The sequence below is a fragment of the Leptidea sinapis genome, chromosome 31 (genome assembly GCF_905404315.1).
Source record: "Leptidea sinapis chromosome 31, ilLepSina1.1, whole genome shotgun sequence".
NCBI lineage: Eukaryota > Metazoa > Arthropoda > Insecta > Lepidoptera > Pieridae > Leptidea > Leptidea sinapis.
Genome location: NC_066295.1, coordinates 9,584,611 through 9,606,463, shown reverse-complemented (window position 1 = coordinate 9,606,463; position 21,853 = coordinate 9,584,611). Strand labels below are relative to the sequence as shown.

The window sequence follows — 21,853 nt, the reverse complement described above, 5'->3', positions numbered from 1 at the left end:
GAAAGTCATATATATGCAGGCTATATATAATTTACGTGTAGACTGTAGATTTACCCCCTTATTCATAATGGTCCGCTAACTTTAAACAGACGCTTAGGAGTGTTTTTTCTCATTCTGACTTCGGTCAATAGAAGAAGACAGATTGAGAATTAGCAATGCTTTAAGTTAGCAGACTATTATGAATAAGGGGGTAAGAGATGTGTGGATTTGAGAGTCTGTTATCCCTGAACACTTTAAAATATCATGTTGCCAAATCAACTAATACAAATATAATAGTGAAAATGTGTTTCTTAAATTTAAATTATTTTTTATAATTATTATATATGTAATTACCGTTTACCCTTTACCGATGAAACTTTAAATCACACTTGCGGGAAGGCAAAAAGATCTAATTCTTATATTTATATTCAATTTCGCTCGAAGGTTGAGGGGCTTGACTATCAAAGTCGAATTCATATAAACTTATTCAGTTATTATGCTATAAAGATCAGACCCCCATTCACTTTGGATCATCGTCGGGCTTGCCTATACCTACAGGTAAGATACATGTCAAAGTTACAATACGGCTGAATGGAACTCAGTGAAATTTTACACAGAAATTATTAGATCAACACTGCTTATTTTTATACACAAACTAGCTGACCCAGCAAACTTTGTATTGCCGATATTAAAATCACGATACAAAAGTAACTGTTGATCGTAGATGGGTAAAAATTGAGTTGTATGTATTTTTAAATGCTGACTCATAATCAAACAAATTTAAAAAAAAATGTCAAAAAAGTTAAAAAAAAAGTTTGGCGTGGACCACTCCTAACATTTAGGGGGATGAAAAAATAGATGTTGTCCGATTCTCAGACCTACCCAATATATACTCAAAATTTCATGAGAATCGGTCAAGCCGTTTCGAAGGAGTTTAACTACAAACACCGCGACATGAGAATTTTATATATTAGATTAAATTTATGAACCGCAAAGTTCACTCGAACTCGTGACCTCTCGCGATCTCTCGCGATTAACAACTAACAACGATTTGATATTTTGTGCTCTGAATATTGAGTACATTCGAACTCAATACTGATCCATTACGTATCGATCAATCGATCAATCAAAAATATTTTTATTTCATAGGTATATCATATTCATCACTTGAAATATGTAATTTTTTTTCATACACCTCATTCGGAAGGCAGATTTGCTCACAGAAGAATGAGCAAGAAACTCTAAGGTTGCTCTTTTCAAAACAGATTACAAGTTCTTATTTTTAATGCAATTTACAAATCATTTGAATTATAATATATTATGCAAAGTGACGCAACAAAAATACTCAAACGTTAAAAACTGAAAGGAGTAAGTAAAAAAAAAAGTAAATTAATAATTTTATAAACACAAGCGTTATTGACCTGTACCTACCTTGTACCTACATGCAGTAGATGGATCAATCTACACATACCGTAAATAAATATGTAAATAGCATTAGGCGAGCATTTTATTAAATTAAATATTTAACAATTTTAATCAATACTAATATAATATTATAAAGCTGCAGTGTTTGTTTGTTTGTTTGTTTGTTTGTTTGAACGCGCTAATCTCTGGTACTACTGGTCCGATTTGAATGATTCTTTCAGTGTTGGGTAGTCCATTTATCGAGGAAGGCTATGTTTTTTTTTTCAAAATTAGGGATCCGTAATAAAATTGCTATTTTGTAACACAAGGTGTAAAATCGAAAACCTATTTTTGCGTGCGCTGCAAAAACTATTGACAATAGAACAAAATGATGTACAGGCTATAATATAGGCAATATTTTATTACTTATAAAACTATCGCGTGAATTATACTTTATATGGCAAAACAACGTTTGCCGGGTCAGCTAGTTTTATGATAAAATTAAATAAAGGAATTAAAAAAAAACATGAAGCAGAACTCCCGGTAAGAAGATCATCCAGCCTCTACAAGTAGCGTCCGTTCACGAGCATGACGCATGGACCAGCCATCGCCTCCCTCGACCATATTTTAGGGAAGGGAACGACCCGTCCCAGCTCGCCGCCACAACATATCGATGCCTGTCACGAGAAATCTACGGAATAACAAAAGAATGTTCATCTACATATTACTAGCTGACCCAGCAAACGTTGTATTGCAAAAGTAACTGTTGATCGTAGGTGGGTGAAAATTTGAAGTTGTATGTATTTTTTAATGCTGACTCATACTCCAAAAAAGTAAAAAAAAAATTCAAAAAAATTAAAAAAAAAATCCCTTAACATTTAGGGGTATGAAAAATAGATGTTGGCCGATTCTCAGACCTACTCAATATGCTCACAAAATTTCATGAGAATCGGTCAAGCCGTTTCGGAGGAGTAAGGGAACGAACATTGTGACACGAGAATTTTATATATAAGATTACGCGATACTATATGGTATAGTTAGTTGCTCTTATAAGTTAATTCTTTTTACTACATTGCAGATAATAATAATAATAATATTGACACACTTTTTACACAATTTATCTTGCCCCAAGTTAAGCATATTATATTTATTTATATATTATTACTAGCTGACCCGGCAAACGTTGTTTTGCCATATAAAGTATAATTCACGCGATAGTTTTATAAGTAATAAAATATTGCCTATATTATAACCTGTACATCATTTTGTTCTATTGTCAATAGTTTTTGCAGCGCACGCAAAAATAGGTTTTCGATTTTACACCTTGTGTTACAAAATAGCAATTTTATTACAGATCCCTTATTTTGAAAAAAAAAACATAGCCTATAGCCTTCCTCGATACTGGACTACCCATCAAAAGAATCATTCAAATCGGACCAGTAGTACCAGAGATTAGCGCGTTCAAACAAACAAACAAACAAACACTGCAGCTTTATAATATTAGTATAGAGATATATATATATATATGATACTTGTTCCTATGTACATGTGGAAGCCTATTATTAGCTCGAACGAATTTTGTTTGTTAATTTTTTTAATGTATGTAAAACCAGCTGTTGGCTTTCTTAAAAATATTAAATAAAATAAATAAATATATAGCCTGTGTTATGGGTTACAAGACAATGATATATTTAATACAATATATTTACTTAAACATACATAAATTCATAATATAAACATCCATGACTCGGAAACAAACATCCATATTCATCATATAAATGCTTGAACCTAACGGGATTCGAACCCGGGACTCTAGCTCAGTAAGTAGGATCGCTAACCACTCGGCTATACAGGTCGTCGTAGATGTAATAACGTGATCGCAGTGAATAGCTATTCATTGTCGATTCATCCGTGACCTTCACCGACAATAGTTTCAGTCTGTTACGAAGGTTAGCCCATCATCCACACTCAGTTGGTCATCAATTTAAAGTTTGCTTCATCAATGTATGGCAGTGCTTTTCAAATTAAAATTCAAATTCTAAAACACTTTATTCATGTAGGGCACGGAAATGACACTTATGAATGTCAAAAAAATATTGTTTCTAATTGAATTCACCGCTACTTCGTAAAGGGTTGAGCTAATGAGAAGAAGTAGGAAGGAACTCATTGCCACTCTTTTAAGTCGAGATTTACGTTTTAATTGTTTTACAAATCATTTCAATTACAATATATGCAAAGTGACGCAACAAAAATACTCAAATGTCAAAAACTGAAAGGCTTACACGAGTAAGTCAAAAAAAAGAAAAAAAAGTAAATTAATACTTATAACACAAGAGTTATTGAGTATAGTAGATGCATCAATCCACACATACCGTAAATAAATAGAGGCATTATGTGAGCATTTCATAAAATAAAATATAAATTAATAATTAAATAAAAAACACATCAAGCAGACCACCCGGTAACAAGATCATCCAGTCGCCACTAGTAGCACCCGTTCACGAGCATGACGCATGGACCAGCCATCGCCTCCCTCGACAATATTTTAGGGAAGGGAACGACCCGCCCCACGTCGCCGCCGCATGCAGAGGCATTTAAGCGAGCATGACGATGCCTGTCACGAGAAATCTACCGAATAACAAAACAATGTTCATCTACATATTATGCAATACTTACTAAATGCCTCATTTTTTTTGGTTGAGCAAATAAATTATTAATGATTTTAAAAACTAATTCAAGTTGTTTTAAATGAAAATAAAGTTCGAGACATGCAGGCCGTTCAGCTGATGATAATTGATACGCCCTGCATCCTGAGCGGCACTGCATTGTAAGATTCAGGACGTATTATCGCTCCCAACAAGATGAACGTCCGGTCGTCTCGCCACTTACATAAAAACGAAAATAATATGTACCAAATAAAATTACCAGTGGGAGGCTCCTTTGCACAGGATGCCGGCTAGATTATGGGTACCACAACGGCGCCTATTTCTGCCGTGAAGCAATAATGTGTAAGCATTACTGTTGTTCGGTCTGAAGGGCGCCGTAGCTAGTGAAATTACTGGGCAAATGAGACTTAACATTTTATGTCTCAAGGTGACGAGCGCAGTTATAGTGCCGCTCAGAATTTTTGGCGTTTTTCAAGAATCCTGAGCGGCACTGCATTATAATGGGCAGGGCGTATCAATTACCATCAGCTGAACGTCCTGCTCGTCTCGTCCCTTATTTATATAAAAAAAAATCAAAATCTTTTGTTAAGAACTGCTTTTATAGCTTTAATTTTCTCATAAATAATTCAATTTTATATCGTATAATGTTATCTCATGAGAAATCGCAGTGCGCTTACTTAAAGCAGAATTCGCAAAATGATTCTTTTTTTGTTTCACATTTTAACATTAAAGCAGTTTATGAGAGTTCAAGGTCTGAGACCTCAGATGTTAATATTTATTAATTTATTTACCAATTTACGTCCTCGACGAAATTCATAATCATTTTCATCTTTTTTTTTTAAAGAAAATTAGGGATGAGACGAGCAGGACGTTCAGCTGATGGTACGCCCTGCCCATTACAATGTAGTGCCGCTCATTTTCTTGAAAAACCCAAATATTCAGTACCGTACTACAATTGCGCTCGTCACCTTGAGACATAAGATGTTAAGTCTCATTTGCCCAGTAATTTCACTAGCTACGGCGCCCTTCAGACCGAAACGCAATGCTGCGTACACATTACTGCTTCACGGCAGAAATAAGCGCTGTTGTGGTACACATAATCAAGCCGGCATCCTGTGCAAGTAATTTTCTTAAGTAATTGAATAATATTAAATATAAAAATAGAAGTGCTGTACCTTGTTCTTACCTCTATATATATTAAAATTTCGTGTCACGTTGTTTGTCCGCGATGAACTCGTAAACTACTGAACCGATTTTAATCAAATTTTATTTATGTTTGAATAATAAATCTACGACATGAATTTTCAAGCACAGTTTGACAGTTCTGCTTTGCCATTATTTAATTACAAGAACAGGGAATAACGAAATAATTAATGTACCTAATGATTGAATTTCTAAGAATTTCGTAATTAACAAATATGATTTTAAATTTTGTAACACATTGCATTTGTTTAGATCATAGTTTCTCAACCTTATTTTGCTCACCGCCCACTTTGAGAATATGTTTTTTTTCTAGAGTATTTTCGTGTATTTTTTTGCCTTTTTAGACTATATTTCTTAATCTACCCACGCCCCATCTGCGCCATCTCAATGCCCCCTAATTTTTTTTGGGTCTTCTACTGCCCCCCCGAAAGTCTCAAACGCCCACAAGGGGGCGTTATCGCCCACGTTGAGAACCTATGGTTTAGATGACCAGAACCGCACCGGTCACCAGGTTATTTTATTATCTAAATGACGAAGCAGACTGTTATTAGATTGAGTGTGTTTAGCATTTGCGTATTACATAATATTAATGGTTAATTTTTAAAAGGGGTACAAAACAAAAAAAAAAAACTCGGAAAGTAATGTTGTTTTGATCTGTTTATTGGGTGGAAAATGCTGCTCCGTAGAGAGGGAAAAACTCATACAAATTACTTCCCACCTAAGGGCCGGAATAAACTTTGAAAATAGAACTGCTGTCAGCTATAAAGAGTTTTATGTAAAAAAAAACTAATCAAAAGAAATGCCATGTGACTTTCTAAACAGCCAGTGTGAACTTAGCGCAAACTTCTTGAGCGGAATAAACCGCAACAATTACGTGGTAAGTTCCATATTTGAAATTTAAAAAGTCAACATAAATTGGCGGGATACTAATCTGTGCTTAGATAAACAACTAGTTTTATTTTCCTCATATTCGAAATGAAAAGTAGAGTGTTTAACCGTCACTAAGACGACGGAGTACTTATCGCTCGGATTTTATAACGGGTTTGTCAGCGTTTGATTTTAAATAGAATTTTTCGAGTTTTTTATAATAATACTGGACGTTACTCATTGGACTAACAATGGGTGCCATTAAGAACAAAGCCCGCGTTATCTTCAAAGTTATCGGGCGTCGTGGGCAATATTTTGAAGTATTACCGACCTTTGTGTTTCAAGAAGCTACGATAGATGGAGAAGTGTATTCTAAAAAGACAAAATTCAATACAATATTACTAAAGAATCGTATCTTTACTTAATTGTGGGTATTTTCTAGTACTAAATATGTAAATAAAAGACTATTTTGATGATGTATGTCCGGGTCGCAGAAATGCTAATAATTTGGAGCGTCTTATAGTGACAGGGAAGGTAGAAGGAAAGAGACCGAGATGCCGGAGTCCTATATGGTGGTCTGAGCAAATTTTCAAAGAGATGGAGATGCCAATGAATGTTGCAATATAACAGGCAACGGAACGCAACCAATGGCGACAGCTAGTGGACAAGATCAGAAGGAGTCTCGATCCTCAGCAGCGAGGGAGAAGAGAGATGTCTGAGTCAGCATACAACTAATGGTGTTGCAGCGAAAGAGAAAGACTATTTGTGGTCAGGCGGTAGAAAGAGAAGGGACACCTATACTTGTAATGATTTTGTATTTGGACCAGGCTTAATAGGAACTTTATCGGGGATCGGCCATACTTAACACCCATATAAAAGTTAATTATTTTCGTTTTGTATGGGAATAAGTGATGTTTAATAGTTCTATACGATAAACGATCGGATTTTGAAAGCGGCCTTTAACCAGACCAGTTTCACTAAGCAAAACGTTGTTAATTTAAGATCTTAGTCAGTCATTGTTGTTAATTGTCATAATATGGAAACTGAAAGTCCTGAGCTATTACATAGCACAGGCTAAGTGGTTGCAATAATTAAAGGTAACTTTACAATATGACAACTCAATATACTTAGATTAAGGATTGCTCTCCTCTGCCCTCCAACTAGATACTGCAGGCGCAGTCGCAAAGTGCGGCAACTAATTCTGCGCCCAAATGGGTCCCTTCTCCTATAATTGAAACTATAATGCCGGGTTGCGTAGTAAAACGTAAAAATCTTTATATATATATTTCTTGTGTGCGTGTGTATGTCACTGAACTCCTCCTAGACAGCTGGACCGATTTTGATTAAATTTTTTGTGTGAGTTCAAGGGGATTCGAGGATGGTTTAGATTCACAATTGAACTACCTCCTAAACGGCTGGACCGATTTTGATGGTATTTTTGTGTGTTCCAGTGAATTTGAGATTATTTTAGATTCTGAATTCCGTCCATATAATATAATTCTCCTGCTCATGTGTATGTTAGTGAAGTCCTCCAAACGGCTGGACCGATTTTCAAATTTAAGACGTGTGTACAGGACAACGTCTGTTGGGTCCACTAGTAATACTATAAGAAATAATAAGAATGATACTGGGATCACATATCATCATTGTTATATGGTGGTGCGGTATATTTAGCTGGAGAGCAGCGGAGACCAATCCTTAATCTAAGTCAACAAATTACGGCGATTTGAGATAGTTATTCAAACAAAATTCAATCGTATATGTCGTTCCTTCTAACTTTATCACTATTTTCTTATTTGGTAAGCCGGAACTCATAATGAACAATCCAAGCCATGCAATTAGACATTGGGCCTATTGGAATTGTCGTTCAATGTTGAATTATGCATACATAAATATTATAGATATATACTATCATCATCATCAGCCGGAAAACGTCCACTATATTATAGGTGTATAATATAGACCTTTTTTATTTTATTATGTACCAAAAAAGATCGGACTATGTACAATAGTAAGCATCGTAAATTTGGAGTAGAGTTTACTGGATAATTAATTAACTTATAATTATGGATCATATACTCATTAGAAACATAAAAATAAATTACTTATGGTTATGGTATAGTGGTAGTAAAATTAGTAATGGTTACTGATAAACCATTCTTTTGCTAGATTTGAAACAACGGTGTAGGTATTAATTTATATATTAACTAACAAATAACACTCTTTACATGCTTGAACTTAAAATATAATAATAATGTGGATAAGAGTTAATTCACTTATAAGCTACCACAGCATTCATAATTTTTACTACGCTTATAGGACAGTAATTTTAACAATTTATACACTAAAATCTAAAAATATTGTAATATATAATTTAAAATAAAAATGAAAATAAGGTTTCTAAGTCACATGTGTAAATTAAGTATTATCTTTTTATATTGAGCAAGCGGAATGAATCAATCAATGTGCAGCGATTTGGCCATTGAGTTAAATGACCTACAGAGCCTAGAAATAGTTGCGTTTTGACCCAGATTAGTCCTAGATTGTGGTACTACAAACAACGAATAGGCTTGTTTTCTTATTAATTTTGGAGAAACTAGGTGTTCAACTCCAGTTAAGTTTACTCTATGTGATCTTAGATGGCGCTGTATTTTATTGTGCATTAAATGAAACACGCTATCAAGGATTAATCTAACATTACCTACTATGATTATTTTTTATTGGTCTGTGTTCAAATCAATCCTAAACCTTATTGTGCTGTATATTTCAACTATCATTAACTCCAATAGAATAATAGCAAGTGACCAGTGCCAGTGTTTGTGTATCATTGAACCTTCCCATGTCGTTCACTAGGTTTTATAACTAGTTGTGATATATAATGTATGTGGTGTTTTGTAGAACGTTTTATGTGTGAAATCGAACATGTTTATGTTTAGTAGATTCACTGCACAAATTTGGAGAGCAAATATGGATTGATGTATTTTTGGGAAAGGTCGACCTAAGCGTAAATATTCTATCAGATCGAGAATAAACCAAAAAAAGAGATCATAGGCACCAAGAATAAGAGCGCTTACAAGAAAGTGTTGACGCCACTGACTTCTACTATATACCACTGGACTGGCGGCTGTTAAAGTGCTTTTGTGCCTGTTTGATATTCGCCATTTTGGCGCTGTTGGCCAAGTAGCGAGAGTCTGCGGTACTAAAACTAGTGATGACAACCTCAGCTAACATCGATAGTTGGTGGGAAACTATTTACAAAAAAAATTGTGTACTTTATTACGTTGAGTCTTGAAGTATAAATAACACGGAAAACGAACGAAATTAATTCAAAATGCAAAAATACTTATTATCGTACATACAGAGTATTGTACGATCCTTCGCAGTCATTTGTATTATACGTCAAAATTAGTACTCTAGACGCTCGCGAGTGGCGCTTCAAATAGACACAATTTGCTGTGAAACATATGGAACAGCCTATCCAGTGGTATTTAATATAGGTCAGTGGTTGACGCGTGTGGAACTAGCCAAGGGAGTGTGTCAAGACTTAGATTTAGAATATAGCGTAGACTACCTGACAGGCCGCTAATGCATGACCAATTTTGATTGCGTGAGCTACTGGTTAGTAACCATAACCATTAGTTAAAGTTAAAATATGAAATATCAAGTCAATATCCAATTTTTATTTGAAACTTTCGACAGGTTGTTATTTAGCTCTAAGCAGCGAAGATCTGACGGTTTCGGTTAACAGTTAAAGTTATGACGTCATCAAAAAAATTGTCAAATGGTGCAACACATTTTTTTTACTTTAACATGTTTAATATTGCTTAAGTTATTTGGTGCAATCTAGCCTGAGGAACTAATGTGAAGTGTTAACTAACAACAGATTCGCTTACCTTTTCTATATTGGTGGACCTCCGTTAGAAATGTTCTTCTAACCCCGCACGCTTTGTTTGTATTTACACTAGTATATTGTAAGTCTATGTTCAAGACAGTGTTTTGTTCTTATGATCCCAGATTGTAAACCGGTGGGAGGCTCCTTTGCACAGGATGCCGTCTAGATTATGGTCGCCTATTTCTGCCGTGAAGCAGTAATATGTACCTACGGTCTGAAGGGCGCCGTAGCTAGTGAAATTACTGGTCAAATGAGACTTAACATCGTGTGTCTCAAGGTGACGAGCGCAATTGTTGGGTTTTTCAAGAATCCTGAGCGGCACTACATTGTAATGGGTAGAGCCGCGTATCAATTACCATCAGCTGAACGTCCTGGTAGTCTCGTCCTTTATTTTCATAAAAAAAAGTGCCCACAGAAACGGGTTCGATAAAATCTTGAAATCATGCCATTACTACAATATATTTTTTCCGTATGCACAATAATTATTGTTTCGAAAAAGTAAATAGTGATAATGGCGTATCTAATCTTATCGGTATGACGTCATCGTGTGTGTTACTAAAATATTTCGCGTTTCGTTTGATGCAGTTTTAAAATAGCTCGGGTGACGGCAGCAACTGCAGCCGGTGGATTTAGTGTTGTGTTGGATTTTAGTGTTTTACTTGGAGAAGGGGAAAGTATTTATTGTAAGTTACCGGTGTTTTTAAGATGCAATTGAGTGTTGAATGTCATGTATGGTACGGTGCTAGGGCGTAGCTAGAATTTTTTTAAGGGGGGGGGGGTGTAGATAAACTAATAATATATCTAAGGTAAATGCGAATCTAGATTGAACCATTCATAGTACTTTACAATCTTATAAAATTACTTTATTCTTGTTTATTAATAGGCTACCTAACGTAGGTATTATTTTACCGTTTGTGAGCATTCCTGTATTTTCTTAAAAAGGGAGGGGGCAGTCCTGCATTTTTTTTGGGCTGCAGCCACCCCCTGGCCGTATTTTGCTACGCCCCTGGTACGGTGTCCTGATGACTGTGGCTAAACATAGCCTATTTAGGCGTGGTTTTGTTTATATGGAAGAGGAGGATAAACTAGCGAACACATCAGTCACCTGATGTTATGTGATCATCGCGGGCCATACTCTCTTATATCACCAGAGGCATAACAGGATCGTTGCTGACATAATAAATAATAAAGCGTCAAATGAACATGCATATGAATTTGAAAACCGAATATTCATTGGTATGTACAGACAACGGTTCTACCTATGGCGCCACCGTCTTTTTTTACGTTTAGTTGACTATGTAAAGCTTGTCGCCAAGCCACTAATTTCAAAATAATTGGGTAAGTACGGCTTTTATTGAGAATCGAGTAAAATTAATGTGCAGCTATACACAACATTGATATTGCAAGTAATCAACTTACAACTGGAAAGTTTGGTACTCTGTGGCTGTGCTATGCTATCGGCATGATATATATGAATATATTTTTTAATTTCTGACCAAATATAACGTAGCAGTCAAGATTTAATTATCGATAAATATAATATTTGTATTAAAATAGTTATGCAGTTGATATTTTCATATTTTGATGACGACATATGACATACGTACAGTAGAATCTAATGTTATATCTGTGTTTAAATGCAGTGTCTTCTTAAATTATATAACCTGCCATAACAGAATAAGATCAGAACTGATAACCTAGTATAACACTTGGCAACTCGCGAGCACGAACCATATTGATTTTCATCGGGAATTCACTTTGAGCCGGTAAAGTGCACAAAGAAGGACTTTAAGAAAATTTTGAACCGAATAAAATGTTTATATATAATTTGAAATATCTAATAAAAAAATTGGAAGTTGCTTCATTGCTTCGTTGAAATAAATTTGGGAGTCAAAAATCTCTGAATTTTCTGCGATAACAACATTTTTTTAACGATTTAATAGAATTAGTACTTTTCTAAAACTTAAACTGAACAATTGTTCAATTTAATATGTAAATTTTGAATAAACAAAAGAAAATCAGTAAAATAAATGCTCATTTGCAGCTTAGCAACATGATCAACACAAATATTGTAGGGTTGGTTGTGGTGTTTACAATCAGTCCACGGCTACAAATTAGTTGCTATTTATCCGTACAAATATTTTCGACTCTGTCCTCCTTGATTTTTAACCAAGAAAAAATGATTTTCAAATAAAATCAATAACAATAACTGTGTACTTTTGTGTTTTGATTGTTTCGTTACCATTGGATAATTTTTGATAGTAACAAAATAAAATTACATTCAGAGGATGAGATAATAATGAATTGAAAAGACCTTGCTCGTTCTTCTCTAAGGAAATCTGTTTTCCGAACGAGCTGTATGAAAAAATGACATATTTCAAGTGTAATGCAATTTACCTGCGAAATAAAAGACAAACGAAAGAGAAGGAGACTATAGCACAGATGTTAACAGGACTTTAACTGACTTTCATGAACCATTGTTGGTCATAATAATATGTGGACAAGTAAGGCCTAACGCAATCGGTGAAGGCCGCATGTGTTGTCTATTAGGTTATAGTATGATTGTAACTAATAAGCATATTTTGTTTCCAGAAGTGATTGTGGCGCGGTGAGGTCCACTGGGTCGCCATGACGACCGACATCTCAGTGTCCCGCTGGGACCCCACCATCGGCAGAACCTCGGGCCAGGAGATCATCGATGAGATCGAGTATGACGGCGGCAACTCCTCGTCGAGGCTATTCGAACGATCGCGCATCAAGGCGCTTGCAGGTGATGTCTGATTCTTATGACAGCGATGGAGTGAATACCTGATAAAGTCCGGCCGCCAAGCAAGAAGAACTTCGCACGTTAACCTTAATCACCTATCTCTTTCACTTTCTCGTAAAACAATGCATCTTGCTCGCTTTAAAAGATTTACAGTCCGTGAGGACTGCAGCCATTGCATCTGTGCGAGTGAGACGCAGTATATTTACGCGAAAGTGACCTTCTTCCTTTTTAGTGCCCGAAGCGCTTTTTAGTCCACCTGGAGTTGAGCGCCTACATCTTACCATAACAGTGAAATTGATCTGACGTAACAGAATAAATGACCCCGTATGATAGCGTACCTAATACTTTATTATTATTTTTTACCTGAAACACTTCTTCGGAATCAACATAATATTAGACTACAAAACTTACGTACAATACAAAGTTGAGTTCGCTAACAGCCACTTTAAACATTCAGTTGTTAATTTAGGATTATTCTTAGTCTGATTTGCATATCTCAATGGATCCCTAAATCTCGTAATCAATATGGTAATCTTAATTTCCAAATCCGTATACCAATATAAAAATACTTCCATCAATTATGCTGATCATTCTCTCAGATTTTATGGTCCAAAATGGATGGATCGGTTATTGCAGTGCTTAAATCAAGTAATATTTAAATATGGCGAAGTAAATAACTCAAGTAATGTATAACATTACTTAGCTTTTTTTTTAATGATTCAGAAACTGAATACCTACTCACTTTGAAAATATAGTCACTAATGAAATGAACAATAAACAAGAGAAGTAAACAGGTTTCTTATGTAAGAGCTAATTATGTAATACTCGACCGTGTGTTTAGGACGTAAGGTCGACATTCGTTGCGGTGGTAGTAGATACATATCGAATTATAACACTCGGTAGAAGTTAGTTCATTTCATTGATTTATACTATTTTTACTTAAGTATTCATTTATTAGTTAGCATTGGTTTACAGTATGATTGCACTTGTAATAAATTGATTTTGAATCATCAAGTTTTACAAGTGTTTGTGTTTCCAACTTTGATAAATATAATGATTATGATATGGGTATAGCCAATGTAGGTGACGGAGTGTCTGATAAGCGATTGAATTATTTGCAAAAACTTAAAATAATTACCAACTAACTACGCTAATATCATGAAAAGATATAAGTTTTTTTTTATATTAATAGGCTATGAAAATATCGTAATTATTGAATAATACAGTAATTCAAATAATATGTTTCTGTTAGGTATTTTTTTTTAAATTATGTATTATGAATACATAATTTACCGAAAAATATATTTAGAAAAAAAAATATATGATGCCGGGCAAACTCTGGACAGACGGTTAGTTATATTTCTTAATTTGTACATGTTGGAAGGAAAATATAATTAATCCATGTATAGGGATTGGCTTATCATTAATACACAATAATTTCCTTGTATCCCAGCGAAGTCATGTATTTTCAACATTTGGTCAGCGTATAAATGAAACAACGCAATGTCTATCTACTTTAGAGGCGACTTTTATCAGTTGCCAAGAGCTATCTGATAAAGCGACCCGTTTTTATCTGTTCGAGTAGGCACGAAGACGTTACCAAACTCGTCCACGGCTATTCTCCGGCATGAATCTCCGTAGAATAATCCGGATAAAAAATAGCAAAACAAAAATGGCGTCTAGTTCATTAAACTGACGTTGACGACACCTGGAGCGTGCGTATCGAATATCCTTTTCGAGTTGTTGGTTCATTTTTGTCGCTCTAATTGGCGCCGAGTCGGGCCGTAAGTCCAGTGACCAGTCGCTGAGTGTTGCCTCCGGCACCGGCCGCCGGTGACATGTCAGCGTCAGACTGCTACGAGCTCATCAAGAGAGGCGTTGACATTGAAGTGCCAGGCCTGGAGGCCTACTATGACAAGGTTGTCGTGGAGCTCAGAGGTTCGTTTATATGCTGCTGCTTTCCTGGTGGATTGCGCCACTATTTGTGACAAACGTATCATTGTGCTCAGAAAAAAAAATCACCGGTCGTGATGCTTTCCGTTTGCCTTGTGATTGTGATCGAAGTGTCTTATAAAAGTGTCGTGATTTAAGTGAAACTAGGGAGCTCTATGTTTTGAATAAGAAGGATTTTTTAATGTAATGTTAATAACGTTTTCCTTAAAGGCCGGCAACGGTCCTGTGATAACTGTGGTGTTGCAAGAGAATGTGGGCAACGGTGATCACTTAACATCTGGTGACCATGACCATGTAATAAACATAGAGAGCAGTAATTTTGATAAGCTATCCATATTATATCAACTTCCACGGTACTGTACGCCTCCACAGTTTTTTAGTATCGACTTTGTCAAACAAAATTCTCAACTTACCATGTTGATTTGTAAACAAATATCAGTGTCATTCGTCTCGTAAATTAATTGTTAAAATAATAAGTTTTTGCCATGTTCTTGCATTCTGCATAACGCCTTTCCGCTCTAATTCAGCGCGGTAGTTGACACCTGATCTAGCGTTACGGTGTGGGTTACTGGATCCGATGTCCAGTGGTGCAGTGAGTTACTGTGATGGATCAGGCCGGGGCGCACGGGTCCACCAACACCATCAGATGTCCTCGCCCAGGACTCCCACACTGGCGGTTGATGTGTTAAATTCATTGTTTTTACTGTCATTACTATCTGTTTAAAGCTATTTCATCATAATAAGAATATGAGAGGCATTTCGTTGCAGTAATACTGTGATTATTGTAGGCTTTATAGACGATGATGGTAAGTGATCAGTTACTTGCAACACCCAAGGTCTTTGCTGGTCTTTGAGGAGAGATGTGTGTTTTGTAAAAGGTCGCCAAGCCTTATCGCCCTGTAACATTACGAATGTAGTTCGTTCTAGTTTTTTTATTGACTAAACTTTACGATCTATCGGCGTACAGGATAATATTAAATTATTTTAATTATACAAATACTAAATACATGAGTCACGTTTATAGCGATGATTGCCATATTTAAAATCATTATTTATAATTAACGGACAGTGTTGTGTTTGTTTGTAATGAATTAATAATTATTAATAGTTCTCTTGTTTGACTGCAGACGAACGACAGAGCGTTCAGAAGAAGACGTTCCAGAAATGGGTGAATTCTCACCTGGTGCGAGTGGGGTGCCGCATCAGCGACCTCTACGTGGACATGCGCGACGGCAAGATGCTCATCAAACTGCTCGAGGTGCTGTCCGGAGAGAGACTGGTGAGTGGACATTCATATAGATGTACAGGATCCGCGAGAAGCTTAAGTTTTATTGTCGGTATTATAAGTTAAGCGCGTTGTCTGTGTTAACCAAAATACCTTAGATAATTTATATGTATATATGAACTATGACAACTTTGAAATACGTAGAAAAAAATGAGTAAGAATTAACCTCAATTTTGAGCAATAAATGCTCACTAAAACAAAATATCATAAAAATCGCGAGTGTAAGACGTAGCTTGTTACGCATACTAAAGTATTAAACCTGGCCTGTTTTCATCGGTTGCCTAACAGCAAGAGACTCTATTTCTAGATGGATAAATTATCTAAACAAAATACTTGGAATTGACTTGAAGATTGACATGTAGAAAATCATATTGTTGTCTAGTCTTACCACTAGATTTGCTCTCAAGGGTAGCATGGCGGGGGCCATAAAGCGAAAAACGTCATTTGTGCAGTTCATGCACCACCGGGTAGCATATCATCGAAGGCCAAATGGCTTGCTGATCACCCCATGCAGAAAATATATTGTGAGAAAAGATATCATAATAAACTTAAGCTCATTATGAGATCTTTTATCAATATTTAGATGTATGTTTTATCTTTCAGCCACGACCTACGAAGGGCAAGATGCGAATCCATTGCCTGGAGAATGTTGACAAAGCTCTTCAGTTCCTGAGGGAGCAGAGAGTGCACTTGGAGAACATGGGATCCCACGACATCGTTGACGGAAATCCGAGGCTCAACCTCGGTCTCATTTGGACTATCATCTTGCGGTTCCAGGTAACGACTAAACGTTTTATGACGTCATTAAGTGACACTTATTACGTCGTTATAAATATACAATACCAGTGGGTGGCTCCTTAGCACCGGATGCCGGCTAGATTACCAGTAGTTAGTGTACCACAACGGCGCCTATTTCTGCCGTGATTGTCGCCATAGCTAATGAAATTACTGGGCAAATGAGACTTGACAACTTATGTCTCAAGGTGACGAGCACAGTTGTATTGCCGCTCAGAATTTTTGAGTTTTTCAATAATCCTGAGCGGCACTGCATTGTCATGGGCAGGGCGTATAAATTACCAACAGCTGAACGTCTTGCTCGTCTCGTCCCTTAATATCGTTTCAAACGTTAATTAATTTATCTACACCGATGATTTAATTTCTCTATTAAAGATTCTGAAAGAGTTAGCTTATTGCCAACATTAAAACACCCAATGTTCTAATAACCATTACATCATCCAAACGAGTGTTGTAATGTTATACTGAATTTCATAACAACACTCCTATTTTTTTTCAATCCCTTCATGGTCAAAGAGTTTGAACAGACAGCCACATTCTTATTGCACGAGACGTGGCATCTGTATGAATTTCAAAAAAAGAACATTTTCGTTTACGCGCGTTCCACACCACCAGAACGTCGCGCGCCGTAAAAATAAGTAGGTTATTCGAATCCCCGCCAGTTTTCTTCGATATTTTTATTGTTTTGTTTACAAAAAATGAGCGATTCATATTGAACTCTGCAAAAGAACATAATATTCAAGTGAATTTTAATTATTGCACTATACAAACTGTAAATTACTACTAAAATAAATAATTTTTTCATTAATACTTAGTTTATTTGTATATAATCAGTAATGGATGATATTAAGTTACTACTAGGACTAACTGTTTCAGAATTTTTTAGAGGATTCATATTATGGGTGTAGATAAAGTCTTGTATGCAACTGTTGATAATTAGTTATTAAAACACTCATGTGATACTATTATCACACTCGGCTTCGCCTCGTGAGATAAAGCCACATTCGTGTTTTAATACCCCTTATTACACAACAGTTGCATAAATAACTATAACAATAGTAAACGTATTTTTTTCAATACAAGTACAGTAATTGGCATGCAACTTGCACTGTCCTAAATATTCGCACGTGACCGTTACATGCATGACATTTGCATATTTCACTTGATATTAAAAATGTCGTGATTTATGTCATGGCTGACTGTAGTATTTAATTTCAATAAAATGTATTTGTTCATTCAATTGATATATATCTATCTATTTACATATTATAGTAAACACTATACTTGCACACCAAGGTCACTGTTGTTATATAAGGTTTCAATAGTTATGTTATATTATGTTAATTTTCTATTGCTATTATTACATTACATAGTGTTGCGTAGAGACGTCGCTTCATTGTGTGTCTTCTACCGCATTTATCACGGGGAGTGTTCCGAAGAGCTGTTTAACCTGATTCCTGCCGCCGAATTCCACCTTCTCACGACACGCCACAAGTTAGGATATCATCCCCACCATCTGGATGTGTGGCGGTCCTCCACAGTGCGGTTTTCACGGAGCTTTCTTCCACGTACTACAAAGCTGTGGAATGAGCTTCCTTGTGCGGTGTTTCCGGGACGATACGACATGGGTACCTTCAAAAAAAGCGCGTACACCTTCCTTAAAGGCCGGCAACGCTCTTGTGATTCCTCTGGTGTCGCAAGAGAATGTGGGCGGCGGTGATCACTTAACACCAGGTCACCCGTACGCTCGTTTGTCCTCCTATTCCATAAAAAAAGTGTACACATATATATATATAAAGTGTAGGCTCTACTTTCTGCACTTTTTCATGACCTGATTAAAATGATTCATATGTCCTTTCTTGTCCCTAACAACGTGTGTGCTTTCATTGATACTAAAGTGCACAATGGGAAAAGGGGTGTAATTTAATTACACATAAGATAGGATATCATAATTTCAAAATATATAATATTAAATTAGATAAGGCCAATGTAAAAGCTTATTTTTATCTACCTTGGAATTTTTAGTTATCTTATTGCAGTGTTTCCCAAACATTGTTCTTCCATTGCCCCTTCGTGACCCACATTATTTTTATATTTTATATTTATTTTTATTAGTATACTTATGTTAAACTATGAGCCGAAGTTGGTTCCATTAGGTAAAATAATACACATTTATAAATGTTAAAAAGATTTTATAAGTACTACATTTCTTGGTATCCCCTAATTAGTAACCAAATTGTAGTACGAACTATGGATTTGCTGATTATTTTTAATCGAATTCAAAAATGTGGAGGTTCTCAATTCGATATATTTTTTTTACTAAAGAATCGAATTTTCCGGAAATAAAGAAGCATTTATCTTATGGTCTTTTTTTTAAACAAGGCGGGAATGTTGCGACCCGATGACTATTTGTCATAAGGAGCGTCCAATAATTATTTCGAAAATCGAAAACACATTGGTGCTACGTCGGTATCGAGCCATTACCTCTAAGCCCCAGGCTTCGGGTTATTATTATTTTTTTAATTTTTTGAACAACACACATTGATACATGGCCCGTTTCATTTACTCATATTTATTTCAACTTCGGATAAGTTTTATAGATGTAAAACATAATATCTATAATTTATGATAAATTTTACTGTCTTCAGATTCAAGACATCACAATCGAGGAGACAGATAACAAGGAGACGAAATCAGCGAAGGACGCTCTCCTCCTGTGGTGTCAGATGAAGACTGCCGGGTACAACAACGTGAACGTGCGAAACTTCACCACCTCGTGGCGCGACGGTCTCGCGTTCAACGCCATCATTCACAAGCACAGACCCGACCTGATACAGTTTGAGAAGCTTCACCGGAACAATCCGATGCACAACCTCAATAATGCCTTCAATGTTGCCGAGGACAAACTTGGCCTCACCAAACTCTTGGATGCTGAAGGTGAGTAAAATTTGGTCTCAGTTTATTTTTCACTTTAATTTTGTTTATTACACACAAAAATAAAACACTTTTTAATGGATTAAAACGCGTGTAATTGTAACATGAAGCAGTAATGTGTGAACATTACTGTGTTTCGGTCAGAAGGGCGCCGTAGCAAGTGGAATTACTGGGCAATGAGACTTAACATCTTATGTCTCAAGGTGACGAGCGCAAATGTAGTGCCGCTGAATTTTTGGGTATTTCAAGAATCCTGAGTGGCACTGCATAGTAGTGTATAGGGCGTATCAATTACCATCAGCTGAACGTCCTGCTCGTGTGTTCCCTTTTTTTCATAAAAAAAACTGTGTGTTTACATTAGATTTAGCGTAAAAGTTACATTTTTATTATTATTTTAGTTAACCCGACATTTCGCGAACTTTCCAGATCAGTATATCTGGAAAGGTCACTTGTGCTGTTCTTATTTACCTTCATTACTTATTAAAAAATTATACCTTTAGATATCGCTGTTGAGCATCCCGATGAGAAATCCATCATAACTTATGTGGTGACCTACTACCACTACTTCAGTAAGATGAAGCAGGAGACAGTGCAGGGCAAGAGGATCGGCAAGGTGGTTGGCATCGCGATGGAGAACGACAAGATGATGCAGGAATACGAATCGCTGACTAGGTGAGACTCATGTCCGAAGAATATAATGTAAAATTTAGCCCATATGGCATTCCCAACCACGTGATTCTCCAAAATATTATTTATCTCACAAAGATTTTGTAGAGCTTAGCTGCTGGTTATAGCATTCTTGAAGCTAACATAATTTATACGTCTAAATAGAGCCTCTTGCTGCTAGACAACTGATGAAAACAGGCCACGTTAATTACTTTTGTGTGCGTGACAAGCTTCGTCTTACACTCGAGATTTGTAAGTCAGTGTTTGTGTGTGTCGGCGTTACGCCAGGGTTTCCTTGATCAGGGTCCATCATGAAGAAATACAACACTAAGAATTTCTCAGTTTATTGAAGCACAACTGCTAGTATAGATATGAAACATCTTTACATAAAACAATCGCTTTTATAGCTTCCGTACAATAGATGAAACAGAGTAGATACAACTTCTTTTAAAACACAAATAAAATAAGGTATTGTAAAATAATTCGTAAATACAGCTCAATAAATGTTTTAGAGAATTTATATAACTTCAAATGATTTATATAATACTTTGTTCATTTAATTTGAACAAACATTACGGAGTAAGAAGATGGCGCTGCAAGCAAGTTTCGAAATACAATTAAGAAAGACTTATTGCATAAAATAATAAAGTTTGATACAGAATAACGATATTAATTCTAATACAAATTAATTTGAACATTTACACATCCAATTAAGTATTTTAACAATAAATGAAACATCAAACATCTTCAAACAATTCAAATAGTCAAAACAGTGTCTATTGAATTAGTTAGACCTTAATAAATAACAGTTTTATGTTTACAAATAGCTATTTGTATTTAAATCTTATATATTTTAGATATAATATCTATAATAATATACTCATTTTAACGATAAACTAAAACATAAATATCAATAGTTGCAAACAATTGACGGTAGGTGGCGATTTGCGCCCATGTGTACGTGCATTGCACTTGGAATGATTATTTATTCACAACACTAACCCTGAATTTAAATTTGTAACCAAAATGAACGATGTAGGACTCGAACCCGCGACCTCTGGGGTTCCGTCTGAGCGCTCTTCCAACTGCCAATCGTTCGAGTGACGTTATGGTTCGTAAATCTTGGTATGTCTTGTTCAACTCTCAGCTTGTGGCTCCATCTACAGGATCTACTTTACTCTACGTTGATGATCACAAAAGTGAGGGATATAACGTTATAAATAACAAATTGCTTAAATCCTACTAATTCTATATTGTTGTATGTGCATAGTGACCTGCTGCAATGGATCGAGCGGACGATCGAAGCACTAGGAGATAGAACATTCGCCAACTCATTAGAGGGAGTGAGACAGCAGCTGATCCAGTTCGCTAACTACCGGACCGTCGAAAAACCACCCAAGTATGTACAGTTAATAAAACTTACGTAATTAGTAATTAAAATT

The 21,853-nt window shown here is 35.8% G+C and overlaps 1 protein-coding gene across 11 annotated transcripts in view; it reads left to right on the top strand.

Annotated features, from left to right (window-relative positions):
- The window catches only part of LOC126974053 (spectrin beta chain), a 223,927-nt gene that overhangs the window by 43,486 nt on the left and 158,588 nt on the right, over positions 1-21,853 (top strand). For 10 of the 11 annotated variants that reach the window (XR_007731471.1, XM_050821436.1, XM_050821433.1 and 7 more), the window contains exons 2-7: positions 12,604-12,781; positions 15,859-16,010; positions 16,620-16,793; positions 19,460-19,748; positions 20,246-20,417; positions 21,682-21,810. Coding sequence is in view for 10 of the 11 variants with exons in the window: in XM_050821436.1 (XP_050677393.1) it covers positions 12,640-12,781; positions 15,859-16,010; positions 16,620-16,793; positions 19,460-19,748; positions 20,246-20,417; positions 21,682-21,810 (1,058 nt within the window). In the remaining variant the exon portion in view is untranslated. Of the gene's footprint in view, positions 1-10,674; positions 10,695-12,603; positions 12,782-15,858; positions 16,011-16,619; positions 16,794-19,459; positions 19,749-20,245; positions 20,418-21,681; positions 21,811-21,853 lie in introns of those variants that run through there. The other variant, XM_050821428.1, reaches the window with a different exon arrangement.